The 14,620-nt window shown below is 35.7% G+C and overlaps 1 protein-coding gene across 2 annotated transcripts; it reads right to left on the minus strand.

Moving 5' to 3' along the window:
- Positions 1–505: 505 nt before the first annotated feature.
- Positions 506–11,498, minus strand: LOC117345017 (steroid 17-alpha-hydroxylase/17,20 lyase-like). Of its 2 annotated transcripts, none has more exons than XM_033907941.1 (11): positions 11,352–11,498; positions 7,021–7,248; positions 6,406–6,483; positions 5,623–5,721; positions 5,185–5,278; positions 4,411–4,569; positions 2,721–2,932; positions 2,308–2,436; positions 1,799–1,903; positions 1,387–1,521; positions 506–875 (listed from the first exon to the last, which is right to left on the minus strand). In XM_033907941.1, the coding sequence occupies exons 2-11, from the start codon at positions 7,217–7,219 to the stop codon at positions 526–528; spliced, it is 1,560 nt and encodes a 519-aa protein (XP_033763832.1). In that variant the 5' UTR covers positions 7,220–7,248; positions 11,352–11,498; the 3' UTR covers positions 506–525. The 2 variants fall into 2 exon arrangements, with proteins under 2 accessions (XP_033763832.1, XP_033763833.1); XM_033907942.1 differs by lacking the exon at positions 11,352–11,498 and adding an exon at positions 8,430–8,550.
- Between the last annotated feature and the right edge of the window lie 3,122 nt (positions 11,499–14,620).

Consider the following 14,620-nt stretch of genomic DNA (forward strand, 5'->3'; position numbering starts at 1 on the left):
TGAAATCAAGGTTGTAAGATGAAAAAAAAAAGAAACAAGAAACAAAATAGCTACAAAAACCACAGCCTACATGTGACAGCACACACGTACCAACAAACGTATAAGTACATATGTAGCAACACATGTAACAGCGCACGTGACAAAAACACACCCTTGTAACAAGAAGTTACCATTAAGACATGTAACACTACATAAGTAACAACAAAAATGTACCACCGCATATGCATGTAACAACGTTTGTAACCTCATATATGTAACACTATATGTAACAGTTGATGTGCAGCAACACATGTAACAACACACATGTTACAACCCATATGTAACAGCACACAGTTATCAACATATACAGATCATGCTTTATAATTGAATACTACTCAACGAATTATAATAAACATGTAAATAGGTATCTACTGTCCTTGTATCATGATTGCATAAAATCTTCCTAGAATTAAGACATTAATTGACATCGAATGTCAAAATGCGCATTGATTAAAGAAGCGCACGGGCGTATTCACCATAGTTCTATTAATACCTCTTTTTGACAACAATTTTGTATTTCCCTGCAGTATACCCGGCAATACCGCTGATATCTGGGGTAAAATCGGCAGTCTCGCCAGGTGGAATCATGAAGTCGAATTGGTGTAGAAAAATTGCACAGATCAGATGAAGTTCAGCTTTTGCGACGGATTCTCCTAGACACACTCTTCTACCGGCAGAAAATGGAAGCCAGCTTACTGGTTTTGGTCCAAGATTTCCATCAGAGTCCAAATACCTTTCCGGATCAAACTTCTTGGGATCTTTCCAGTGTCGTGCATCAAAATGCAATGCCCAATGATTTATCATAACAGTAGTTCCTTTTGGTATGTCGTAGCCACCTAGAAACAAGAAAATATCCATGAGGACAACACAACTGTAATTACAAAATTCGAGGAAAGGGTGCAATGAAATGAAAGGGGACAAAGTAAGAAAGACTAAAAGCCAACATCCGTCATGTAACGGTAACTCAAATTCTATTTATATCTTGATTTAAGAATGTGATCCGATGCACAATGTTTTCAATAACAAAGAAACAATTGTTTCTCATCGAGCACAAAGCCTCATATCTCGAAAAGGGATTAGCGCCCTTCAAAAACATTTTCATTTTGCAACTTGTATAAAAAAAACCTTTTAATATCAAGAATCTCCGCCGTATTTATCAGAATTTGTTGGGAAAATCACAGTTCAACAAAATATATTATTTGCAGTGAGAAACCTTGAAAAAAACTATCAGGAGATAAGGAATATTTCAAGAAATGTAAATGCCCTTTGTTTCAACGTCATCAGAATACGGTAAAATCATGTTTACATGCATGTAATATAATGTATTACTAAGTATCATTTACATACATAATTTTGTGTCGTTTCTGGCGGCATGTGGCACCCCCACAGGAGAAACAGTGCCCATCCGCATAACTTCGTGCAGAACGGCCTCTGTGTAGGGCATTGAAGGTCGATCTTCTAGTCCAGGTAGGCGGTCACGGCCTGTAATTGATCAAGATATGAAAAAATCAAACCATAACAGAAAATGAGAAAAAGAATAATGTAATATGTATTTGTCCAAAATTAGCTGTTTTCTTTTGAAACAATCCCCTATTTAAGATTACAATAATAGTTTTAAAACAACAAAGAATATCCAAATAACAATGAACTTACATTTCATTTAAAATCGATTAAACCAAGAAAAAATACAAACAAAAATATAAATTTGTATGCAGACTCTTGCAAAAATAGAAATTTAATATGTATCATTCGCACATACCGACGGCTTGGTCAATTTCCATCTGTGCTTTCTTCTGTATTTCTGGATTCGCAGCGATGTACAGCATGAACCACTGTATTGTGAAACGTGTGGTATCTAATCCAGCTAAATCATATATAAAGCAAATATTTGTAGAATCATCCTTTTTAAAATTATATAAATCCGGGCCAACAAGCGTGATTATTATAAGTTTATGTAACTTGTTTGTAAAATCAATAAACTTTACATTTACATTTAAAATATATTATTTATCTATTTTAAAACAATTATAAAGCAGTCTAATTGTTTTGCTCATTTCTTTTGCAATACCACTTATTTGTTGTAGTTGATAGCTACCTCACTGTTTTATATAGTGTAGCACTCTCATGCTATCTTACATAAAATAGCAACACAACATTCCACCTTTTCTCCTTATATAATAACTCTCGTATCAAATGTATCTTATTGATAATCCCATGAAGTGTTAAATTGAAATGTAATGTAAGCGTCAAGGGCAAGAAATGGCATACCGAAGAAGATATCACTCAGTGTCTGTTTCAGATGAACATCAGTCAGTTGACTCAGTAGCTCAGCATCCTCTTCATTTTCTGCCTCCATTCGCGCCAAAATCAGCGCATCAGTAAAGTCTCTTATGTTATCTGCACAATATATATCATAGCATCAACCAGGTTGTTAACTTGGTAGCAAAATTTATTTAAATTAAAAGTCGCTATGGAAATGAATAATCTGCAAAATTTGATATTACTGTTCTGTTTGTCATGAGACTGACGAAAAGAAATATCCGTCAAAGACGGTTCGTGAATCTGCGTTCTGTGAATCTTCCTTTCCTTTTTTTTTCAAAAATACCTATGAAACTAAAAAAAAAAAAAAAAAAAACACAAAATAACATAATATTCAATTGAATTTGTAAGAGAATTAGAACCTTTGTCGAAAGATTTTTGGTGATCCAGCAGCTCGTCCAGAAGGATTTGAAAGAGATCATCAGCCATTGCCAGAGCTTTTTTGTATCGCGAGCTTGGCCAGATTTTCGCCAAAACGGGGATCAGATCTTCAAGAAAACCTGATCCAAAATTGTCTATAAGGTCATTTTCAAGATCCACTATGCGCTTGAATTTAGGGTCGTCAAACTTGTACCTGGATATATTAAAAACAAAATTAATATCTCAAATAATAAAGTTATATATAATGGGGTGATATCAGTTTATTACATCTGGAATAAACTCCTTGTTCTCGAATTGCAAAAGGGGGCTTAATAAAGGTCCATTATCGGACAACCTTTCGTCACATGTCATTCTATTATAATACAAATTAGATAATTTACTTTGTTGTGCAAAGGGATTGAGTTGAGGCTTTTGTTATTCATGAATGCATTTGTAGTTAGACTCATATTAAACTGATTTGAAGTGTAATCCCATTGAAATGTATCATTTTTTTTTAATATTTATGCCAAACATCACGCAAAACGTTAATATATACATCTAACAGTTTTACCTTTTTAAAGGAATATCAAAACTCTCAGTACATTTAGGATGCGGTGACCTACTTTAAGTTGAGTAATGTGACAAAAATGCTAATTAAACTACAGTCAAACCTCGATGATTCGAACTTCGTTGATTCGAATTTCTCGCTGTATCGAACTTTTTGCTTGGTCCCGATTTCCTTACTATATAACGCTGCTAACGAACCTATGCATGATTCGAATTTTTATAAATCGAAGTTTTCGATGTATCGAACTTTTTTCATGGCCCGTTAGCTGTGATGTCATAGGTAATTGACATCTTATGATTCGAACAAAAGTTTACCTGTACTGACCACTGGACAGCTGTTGGTCGTGACCCCCGCGGCAAGATTTCACACTTCTCCCCTAGATGCCCTGACTGACAATAGGGATAACGATAGCGTGTGTTGTCACTCCCGATCATGGGGTTAATTAATAATCAGACCAATTTGATAGATAAAAGGTGTACTTAGAAGCCATGACATTTAATCACTGCGGTAAAACATTTCGGTAGTCGTCTCTGATAATCTTCGCCGCCATTGAAATCAGCGGTCTGTGAGTAAATTTTACGGAACTATAAAACAAGCGGATGAATTTTAAACACAAACAATTAGCGATGTCTTCATTCATAAGTGTCACATTGCAAACTTATACATAAATATCCAAGTAAATCGATTATTTGTCATTCAATCATGCATTCTCCAACCGATCGGCATTCCGTATTTTATATGCACATAACGTAACCGCACGTGTCTTTAGCAGAAAAGCCTAACGACTTACGTAAGTGTGCATTGTACTTCTTTTGCTTTATCTGTTAAACGCGATATAAGTGTTTTGTAACCGATACATAGTTTGTTTAATTAATAAAATGCTTAGGTATAATTAATGAAATTAACTTTTGAGCCTGACAGGCGACGATGAATAATTCGAAGTCCCGCTGTTTCGAAGTTTTTCTTTTAGTCCCTTGAACTTCGAAACATCGAAGTTTGACTGTATTATCGAAGCCAACAATGGGAGACGAAATTTCAATTGAGGACTGTATAGGTGTCATATCAGTGGTACATCTGACCAAACACATGGCAGGATATATTATATGAATTTAAATGATAATTACACTTTTTGGAAGCAAAGTCCGCAGATAACATTCATTACAGCCAAGTCTATATAGGTGTGAGGAACGAAAGGCTCATCTTTCTTTATCTCGAATAACTCGATAACCTGGGCCAAAGACCCGTGTATAGAGTCGTCCACTCTGCTTCCTTTTAAGTAGGTTCTAAAAAGACATGGAAATAGCAGAGGTACAAACAAAAAATAATGTCAAAATCTGCTCATATCAGAAAATAAAACAGCATAAGAAAAACATATTTACAAAACATTTTCCAGAGGACAATGAAAAAGACAAAATATCTGATTTTCTTTTTAAGATTTTTAATAATTGAAATTTAATCGGCCTGTGATTTGCAATCATAAAAAAATCCATTCACATTTTATATCTCGAAGTAGAGCATGATTCGTAGTTTCCAACTGATTAAAATTCTTTATAAAATTACTTTGTCCCGAACTGGTAAGGCCTCATTTTCAGTGACAAGGTTTTATTTTGAATTGTTGTATTGCCGTAATTTGTTATAAAGTGTTATTGATGGTGATTGAACTTTGAGCTATTTTGTTCTTGTTCAATCCATTTATGGAATTAGAATTCGTAAATTCTTTCAAAAGATAATAAAAATAGCAAACATTGCAGATAATATGATGAACGCACTAAGGGTAAAGCAACTACATGTACATGTAACACTCTCTTTCAATGTTATATCGTACAAATTACAAAGTAGTATTTTTGCAAACTGTATCTATGCCAACAGATATTCATTTAACAAAATTGCTGACATACCTCAGAGCGGAACCAGCAATCTTACGGTGCAGTTTCCATGTAGGAGTATATTGGGCCATGGCGATGTCCTTCCCTCCATCCGAAAATGCGAGTGCTTGATAAAAAGAAGGAAATTCATTGTGAACATTCAGACTTCGTTGTTTTACCTATCTGTCCCTAACAGTTGACATACTCGACTTATGTTGACGTCCATTCTATCCATTTGAGGCATAATAGTGCTTTTTATAAGTTTAAGATAACAGAAAACATATGGGATTTGGTAAATGGCTGTTGTTGTTGTTGTTGTTGTTGTTGTTGTTTAAAAAACTTTTAACATCAATTATTTCCACAAACAATTAGATAATATGCACGTTAGCCAATTATGTTCTTTACTGTTTAACCAATCAAAGCTGTTATATTACTTTCACCAATCACAACTACTATATACATATACTGTACCTGACGTAAACTCTGGACGATCAGCAAAGTCCGCCTTACTTTTGACGAGCGCTTCCGTCACGGCTTCAATTGTGTTTAAAACTACCACTGGTATCGTACCTGTCAACGTTCAGATGAAAACAATATCTATTGTGTCTTATACACAAAATTCTAATCAATATATGCACACAAACATATTTGCGAATTCTTATACATATATTGCGTATACACTTGCACGGGGCCGCGGTGGCCGAGTGGTTAAGGTGTCCCGACACTTTAACACTAGCCCTCCACCTCTGGGTTGCGAGTTCGAAACCTACGTGGGGCAGTTGCCAGGTACTGACCGTAGGCCGGTGTTTTTTCTCCGGATACTCCGGCTTTCCTCCACCTTTAAAACCTGGCACGTCCTTAAATGACCCCGGCTGTTAATAGGACGTTAAACAAAACAAACCAAATACTCAGAAAATACAAATAATGTGACGTCATGAAATTTTCAATATCAGGTTGTCACGTGATTATTCATATAACGCAATTATCATATCATATATCGAGTGATGAAGCAAGTCAGATAAAAATGTCAAAAAATACATATTTACTCTTAAGTATACATATTTCAAATACAAAAATAATCGTGTGATAAAAAGAATAATGATTACTTAGCATTTGTGACACGTCGTTTTTTTTCGATTTTGGTATTGGTTTTCTTAGTTTTTTTTAGTTTTTTGTTTTTGCTTTTTTGTTTAGCTTGAAACTAGCCAATGGGGTTGAGCTAAGTCCAGTTCTCTTCATTAGCATCATACTTACTCATATATATAGTGATGACTGGTCCGTATTTCTTTGACAGCTCTACACACTGGTCCTGGAAATCTCTTGCATTTAGCACTGAAGCATTAATAGCAAAGATATAATATTCTGACATGTGTTGTTTATTCGATTGATAATAACAAAAAATAATAAGAAAGCGATCCAATAATTACAAAAACTTATTTTGCTTATTTCCTTTATTAAAGTTGGGAGAATTGTTAAATTGTTTAATCACAAGGTAAAATTATCTATTATGAAAAATCTTTAATGAAACATAGCATTGAAACTTCATGTAAGAGTACAATAGTTTATCCGAAGGTTTCTGGTGTTTTATCGAACTTTTAAAAAACTGATATGGGCCGACATACATTATACAATGTAACTCCTGACACGGTAAAAACGAAAGAAAAGCTGACTTGCCCTCGGGACGGCATTTCAGTGTATGTTTTCAACTATTCAATTGTACAAGGAGATTCTCTGAGCATTACACCTATGTATCTCACACAAAGGGGAGGCCGTCCTAAAATGATCATAAATGTTGATATCACGTTCAACAATACAAACTCAAGCAAACCAGATTTTACAATATACTGATAGACCTTAAATAAAACTTACGACTGTAATTTCCGACGAGTGGTATGGGGGTAGGTCCTGGTGGAAGTTTGTATTTGTTCCGTTTGATCAGCCAATACACAGTTAGACCAGCCCCGAGTCCCACTAAAGCGGAAGTTGGTGTGACGTGTTTCTGCATTGGTCCGAGCATTTCCTTAACGTTCTGGACGCCGTCTCGTAGTTGATCTTTAATATCCTCCATAGTGATATACAAGTATTTTTACGTAGATACTGAAAAGGAAAATATTTAATTAAAATATAGTGCTACCATCGGTTCCCTTAAGTCAAGCAGGTTTCTTAGTTAGGGACATTGTTTACAAGCGAACATTGCAATCACTTATAGACGTTATCCACGAATGAGGGGGCCATCGACTCCTTTATAGTGCTATCAGACTGAAATGTCACACATGGACATACGAAATCCTCCCCACCGGTAAACACAACGTTATTGGTAGTGTACAACGGACAATGAATTATTTCCAAAATTCAAAATCCAAAAAAACAAAAAAAACAAAACAAAAAACAAAACAAAAAAAACAAAACAAAAAACAAAAAAGAACAAATATACAACAACAACAACAACAACAAAAAAGGATTAATAATATCATATATCGGCTTACCAAAAGTCAAAATATGTAGACGTAAATGTCTTTACTTCTACATTGTGAATTATCTATATCCCCATAATTTTATTATATGATACATGTATATATTTTTTAGAATACGATAATTGATTTCTATAATTATATACTTTCCTATGAATTGAACTGTCATGTCTTTACTTCTACATTGTGAATTATCTCTATCCCCATAATTTTATTATATGATACATGTATATATTCACTGAGTTGATTTCTTAGAATACGATAATTGATTTCTATAATTATATACTTTCCTATGAATTTGAATATGGTGTAAAACACATATATCTGTAATCATTAATCGAGAATCATCGGAAAACGGTCAAGTAAAAAGAATACATGTGCTGGACTAAAGATAAACTCAATAGATGAAATCTAGATCACAGATTGAAGGAATTAATTCTGGTATTTGGCATGGATGTGTCCAATAATCTCGATCGAAACCAGCTGTACTTAGCATACGTATAGTTAAAGGGACTTGGCACAAATGCGGACCTTGGTTGAGAATTTGAGTGTACTCAATGAAATCCATGACGGATTCTCTGCACGCAATGCATGCGTAGATAGAACGTGCCTTACATAATGTTGCACCCTCAACTAACGGGATTTTATGACTTATTGACAGATTCGTGTGTTATCAAATATCGAAGATCTGGCAGGACTCTCAACTTGAATCTTTTCCTTCGTTATTTCACAACACTCTGTCTTATTTACACGTACATGCTTTCCCTATATTATATACCGGTGGTGTGCTGGATATACTCGACCTACCTGTGTATCGCAGTTCTCGATAAATATCAGCAAAAATCAATTTTGCCAACATCAGCATAAAAAGTGTTTACCGTCATTACAAAGTTCGTTTCCTTAAATATACAATTGACGTGGTGTCAAAACCGGTTTGTGTCCTTGTCATGGATGTGCAATATAATACCATAGAACTACGCAATATACGCCCGTCGTTACACTCAAGGCCAGAGGTGTTCATTCTAATACATTTTTACATGTGACACACACACACACACGTTTTTATGTACATATACATGTTTGGGGCCGTATATACACAATGTTGTAAGTCAAACCAAGCTATAGATCTCTTCGTGCTGAATTACGATCTGAGGCCGCCACTTTATGTATACCGTTTCGGGGCTACTGTACTGAATTACGATCTGAGGCCGCCACTTTATGTATACCGTTTCGGGGCTACTGTGCTGAATTACGATCTGAGGCCGCCACGTTATATATACCGTTTCGGGGCTACTGTACTGAATTACGATCTGAGGCCGCCACTTTATGTATACCGTTTCGGGGCCACTCTGCTGAATTACGATCTGAGGCCGCCACGTTATGTATACCGTTTCGGGGCTACTGTACTGAATTACGATCTGAGTCCGACACTATGTATACCGTTACTGGGTTACTACCACTCTTCGTGCTGAATTACAACCTGTATGCTAATGCAGTTATGATATACCATGTCGGGGCTACTACAATTTAAGAGGCGTACACAGGTGTACCCTTCGTCTGTATATGACGTAAATGATTTTATATACCTTTGTTCTCCTGATAGTCCCAATACGGTATGATTTTCTATTCAGAAGAAATAGTGATTTTAACCTTTACTAGAAATACTAACATGAAATTTCAACATAATATACTCAGAAAAATAATGATATAATACGGTAGAACTTTTAGAGAGAGAAAACAAACACAAACAACTATATAATACAATTTACACCTGTCCGTGTACAATAGTCGTAACCTAATATTAATTAGAGGTCCTTATGTTATAATTTCGATATCAAACCGCCCCATTATCAGCCCAAGATCATGACATCAGCAGAGAGTTAAACTTTTAGCGTAGAGTACATGTAGTTCCATCAACCCTTATATATATATATATATATATATATATCCGACGATGCCGCAGGTCGGGTCGGTCTTAAAACTCTTTATAGATCCGGCCGCTGTTATAAAAACGCGGGCAGCACTAGTACCACTTCGGAAAAAATGAATCTTATCGGAGAAAAAAGGATGATTTATATCACAGAGAGGCTACAACAATATCTATATCACAGACAGACTAAAACGATATTTATATCACAGACAGACTAAAACGATATTTATATCACAGACAGGCTACAATGATATTTATATCACAGACAGACTACAACGATATTTATATCACAGACAGGCTACAACGATATTTATATCACAGACAGACTACAACAATATTTATATCACAGACAGGCTACAATGATATTTATATCACAGACAGACTACAACGATGTTTATATCACAGACAGACTACAATGATATTTATATCACAGACAGGCTACAACGATATTTATATCATAGACAGACTACAACGATATTTATATCACAGACAGACTACAACAATATTTATACCACAGACAGACTAAAACGATATTTATATCACAGACAGACTACAACGATATTTATATCACAGACAGGCTACAACAATATTTATATCACAGACAGACTAAAACGATATTTATATCACAGACAGGCTACAACGATATTTATATCACAGACAGGCTACAACGATGTTTATATCACAGACAGACTACACGATATTTATATCACAGACAGACTAAAACGATATTTATATCACAGACAGGCTACAATGATATTTATATCACAGACAGACTACAATGATATTTATATCACAGGCAGACTACAACGATGTTTATATCACAGACAGGCTACAACAATATTTATATCACAGACAGACTACAACGATATTTATATCACAGACAGACTACAACGATATTGATATCACAGACAGGCTACAACGATATTTATATCACAGACAGACTACAACGATATTTATATCACAGACAGGCTACAATGATAGTTATATCACAGACAGACTACAACGATATTTATATCACAGACAGGCTACAACGATATTTATATCACAGACAGACTACAATGATATTTATATCACAGACAGACTACAACGATATTTATATCACAGACAGGCTACAACGATATTTATATCACAGACATGCTACACTGATATTTATATCACAGACAGACTACAACAATATTTATATCACAGACAGACTACAACGATGTTTATATCACAGACAGACTACACTGATATTTATATCACAGACAGGCTACAACGATATTTATATCACAGACAGGCTACAACGATATTTATATCACAGACAGGCTACAACGATATTTATATCACAGACAGGCTACAACGATATTTATATCACAGACAGGCTACAACGATATTTATATCACAGACAGACTACAACGATATTGATATCACAGACAGGCTACAACGATATTTATATCACAGACAGACTACAACGATATTTATATCACAGACAGGCTACAATGATAGTTATATCACAGACAGACTACAACGATATTTATATCACAGACAGGCTACAACAATATTTATATCACAGACAGACTACAACGATATTTATATCACAGACAGGCTACAACGATATATATATATCACTTGTAAATTAATGTAAATTAATGTCGTTGAAGGCTGACTGTTTTGTGAAATTAATATTGTTGTAGCCTGCCTGTATTGTAAGATAAATATTGGTGTAGCCTTCCTGTCTTGTAAAATTAGTATCGCTGTGGCCTGCCTGTTTTGTGAAATTACTATCGTTGTAGCCTGCCTGTTTTGTATATATGACTTACCTTCTGTACATCACAAAGTCCTCACTATGAGTGTTTCTGGAGCCAACTATATAGTCGGCAATGTATCACTGATTTTATGGCGAAGTTAAACCGTGCTGAATTACGACCTGGGGCCGACGCTCTGTGCATAACACGTACATGTTCGGGTAAATGTATTGCAGTCATGATGTACCGTTTCGGGACCGATACATTGTAAAAGACGAAGCGGGTGTGTCTCCAAAATTTGTAATCCAATAGAAAGAGCATGCACGTGTGGTATATACTCTCCTTCGCTTGTCTGTATATAACGCAGATTTTTCTGATCGAAATATATGCCAACAAAACAGACAAAGGAAGACAAAGGTGCTGTTGCAGGAATGCTCTAAAACCGCCCACGAAGGAAATCGATCCTTGACCTAATGCCCGGATAGACATATCCATGGAGCATCTGATAGTACATATGAAAACCTTGTTCCGTTCCGGACATGCCAGAACGAGGCCATTTTGTACCAAAGTCGTAAATACTCACAAGTACACTTTATCAAGTTTTTATAAGGTCAAAATGTTATTTGTTTGTAAGGAAAATTGTACTTAAATTACATTTATATATCGGGCAACGTAATCGGATATCGATGGTATGAATCTTTTCGTTAGTTTCTGTAGACATCAAACATTAAAAAATGATATTTCTCATAAAGTTGAATGCACGTTTAAACGGCATTTTGTCTAATTCAAACTCCGAGTACTATCGAATTCTGTCGATAGAAAATATCTCCATTCATTTGTGTAATCCTACACGATTGGACGAATTCGCCTTCAAGGAAACTATTTGTTTCAAGATTTTTGTCAGGATAATGTTAGTCCCTTTACCAATGTTCCTATCTCCATGACTTTGTTGTACAACCAATGTGCTTTGTTCTTGCTCATTCAGCTCATCATGTATTATTTGTGTATTTAGAACTTAATATCATATATATATGAGTATTATATTCCTTCATAGTTACATTCTAGACACTGTCGATCATTTTTGAAGAGTGACAATGACGCTACGTTGTGTATATCAGAAACATTCAATGTAGTATCTTCCCTACATTCTGGAGTATATGTATTAGCGGGCTATTTACTTCATCAGTGGCATAACCTTGGTTGGTCGAAATGGTTTTCGAGACTGACTATGGACATAGACCCCAAGGTAGAAGAGAACACTGGCGATATGAGCACACATACCAACAGTCCTCTGACCGGTTGGACACGTACAGAAGTAATTCTGTGTTGGTGGTTGTTCGGTAACTGAGTACTGGATCCAAATGTTGTATTTCGTTTGCGAGTTATGACGAGATCGGATTTGACATCGAATCAGGTCAGAAGAGTGTAGGTATGCCATGACTTCATAATCTCCATCTGCTGTCAAATGTCCCGATATGTATCCGGGGGCCAACTTCACCTGGTACGTCCCACATGCCAGAGTTTCTAGATATTCTTGGTCAAGACGTGGGAACACGAGCTGGGCTGCCTCTAGCTTCTGCCATTGGGATTTGGCTCTCCGTGATAGGTCTGGCTCTTTCTCAACACACTCTGCTAGGATGTTGGACTTGTTTAGACGTGACTTCATCTCCAAAGCAATTTTTTTTTTATCTTCGGCTGCTTTTGTTGATGAAGGCTGATATATGGGTCCACGTAGCCAATTCAGACATGCCGTGACACTTTTCAGAAGACTTTTGAGATTTTTGATGAAGTAGTTTGATGTGAGTTCAGTTTTAAAAAATCTGAATTGCTTGAAACGAGAGTGATAACTTTCGACCACCCATCTTGTTTAAGTGATACACCTGTCTGTGTTTGCCTCTATACCATCATGTTGACTCTGTCCAGGTTTGAGAAATGTCGGCATGTGAGTCTCGTATCCCTCGTCTGATAGTTTGCTCAAAATGTCTCGGAAACCCCTGTTTACAATTACCTGATCATCTTCCTCTAGGATACCTGACAGACTTTGTAATGAGGTAAGTATCTTGTCAGTGATTTTGGCGTCATTATCACTACCAAGAAATGGGCCGACAGTGTCTAGAACGTAACCGTTAGGGAACACTATACTCATAAACTTCACGTAGTTGCGTTTTTTTTTACCGCAGTAACTTTTCCGCTGAAACTCATGTTCTTCACTTTTGCCGATATATATATATGTACCATCCAATATTAAAGTAACTTTGTTGCCGAAGAATGTTTTTGTGAAAACTGTATTGTGATCCGGACCAAGATGTGTGGGAACTACGGCTTGATTTAAAGCATCTGTAACGATCTGGAAAATTCTGCTGACGCTCGATTTGTGAATGCGGAAAAGAGAAGCCAACTGAGTGAAAGATATGTCTGTTTTGAGTTTAACCCAAAACAGCAGAAGGGCATTCTTAGATGACAATGCTTTTGTACCAGTAATATGTTCGGAACATGAATCGTGTATTTGATTGAATTGATTACAATCCCAGCCTGTCCAAGCTTGGCAATCTTCATCATCCATGTTGTCGAAGTTTAATACAAGCGGTGACAAGTTATTGGACATGTTCTGTAGGATTTTGAGTAAATCGTTGATAACAGCTGGTGACTTGGTGGCTAAGTGATTAACAAGTGTATCCCTCCCTGTCAAAACCGGCTCAATGTCAGGACTGATATCCTTACCAAGAAGATGACTTGAACACACCCTGGAATTATCAGGCATGTACAGTTAATTAAGGGGCTGATTGCCTGGAATAGTCGACAATTTACTTGCCTGTACTGTTGTCATTACTACCTGACGAATTATCTGTTTCTAGTAAGTAAGGATCCAGTACCTATATTTGATCATACCGTCGTTATTACTTACTAGACCCTATACATGCATACACATATATTGTTCTCGTGATATTCCTGTTTCGATCTGGTTTTCTATTCAAAAGAAATAGCGATAACATTTACTGGAATTAAATGAATCAAACTATACATGTTTACGTATATACTATTTATACTCACAGAGGGATTTTGAAATGATGACAAAATAAAAAAACAGGTGTGGGCAAAATAGTATTTAAAACTCATATCACTATTTTATAAGTAATCTTATCTTTTTTGTCATTATCCGAAATAACCATAGGTAAGATGAATTTTATTTTCCTACATTAGCCTCTGATTATACACTAGTATATGTCATTAATCGACCGATGATTTGTGATACTGTAGCTTGACTTTTTGTTTTAAATGTCAGTATATGTATATGATTGAACGCTTATAGAATCTTAAAATGTTGCATTTACCGTCCACCAGAT

This window comes from Pecten maximus, chromosome 16, assembly GCF_902652985.1.
Source record: "Pecten maximus chromosome 16, xPecMax1.1, whole genome shotgun sequence".
Classification (NCBI taxonomy): Eukaryota; Metazoa; Mollusca; class Bivalvia; order Pectinida; family Pectinidae; genus Pecten; species Pecten maximus.

Coding starts and splice junctions, on each gene's coding strand:
- LOC117345017 (XM_033907941.1), bottom strand. CDS start 7,219: ATGGAGGATATTAAAGATCAACTACGAGACGGCGTCCAGAACGTTAAG. Junction 5,279..5,622: donor TCGTCCAGAGTTTACGTCAG/GTACAGTATATG, acceptor CTTTTTATCAAG/CACTCGCATTTTCGGATGGA. Junction 4,570..5,184: donor ATTGCTGGTTCCGCTCTGAG/GTATGTCAGCAA, acceptor ATGTCTTTTTAG/AACCTACTTAAAAGGAAGCA.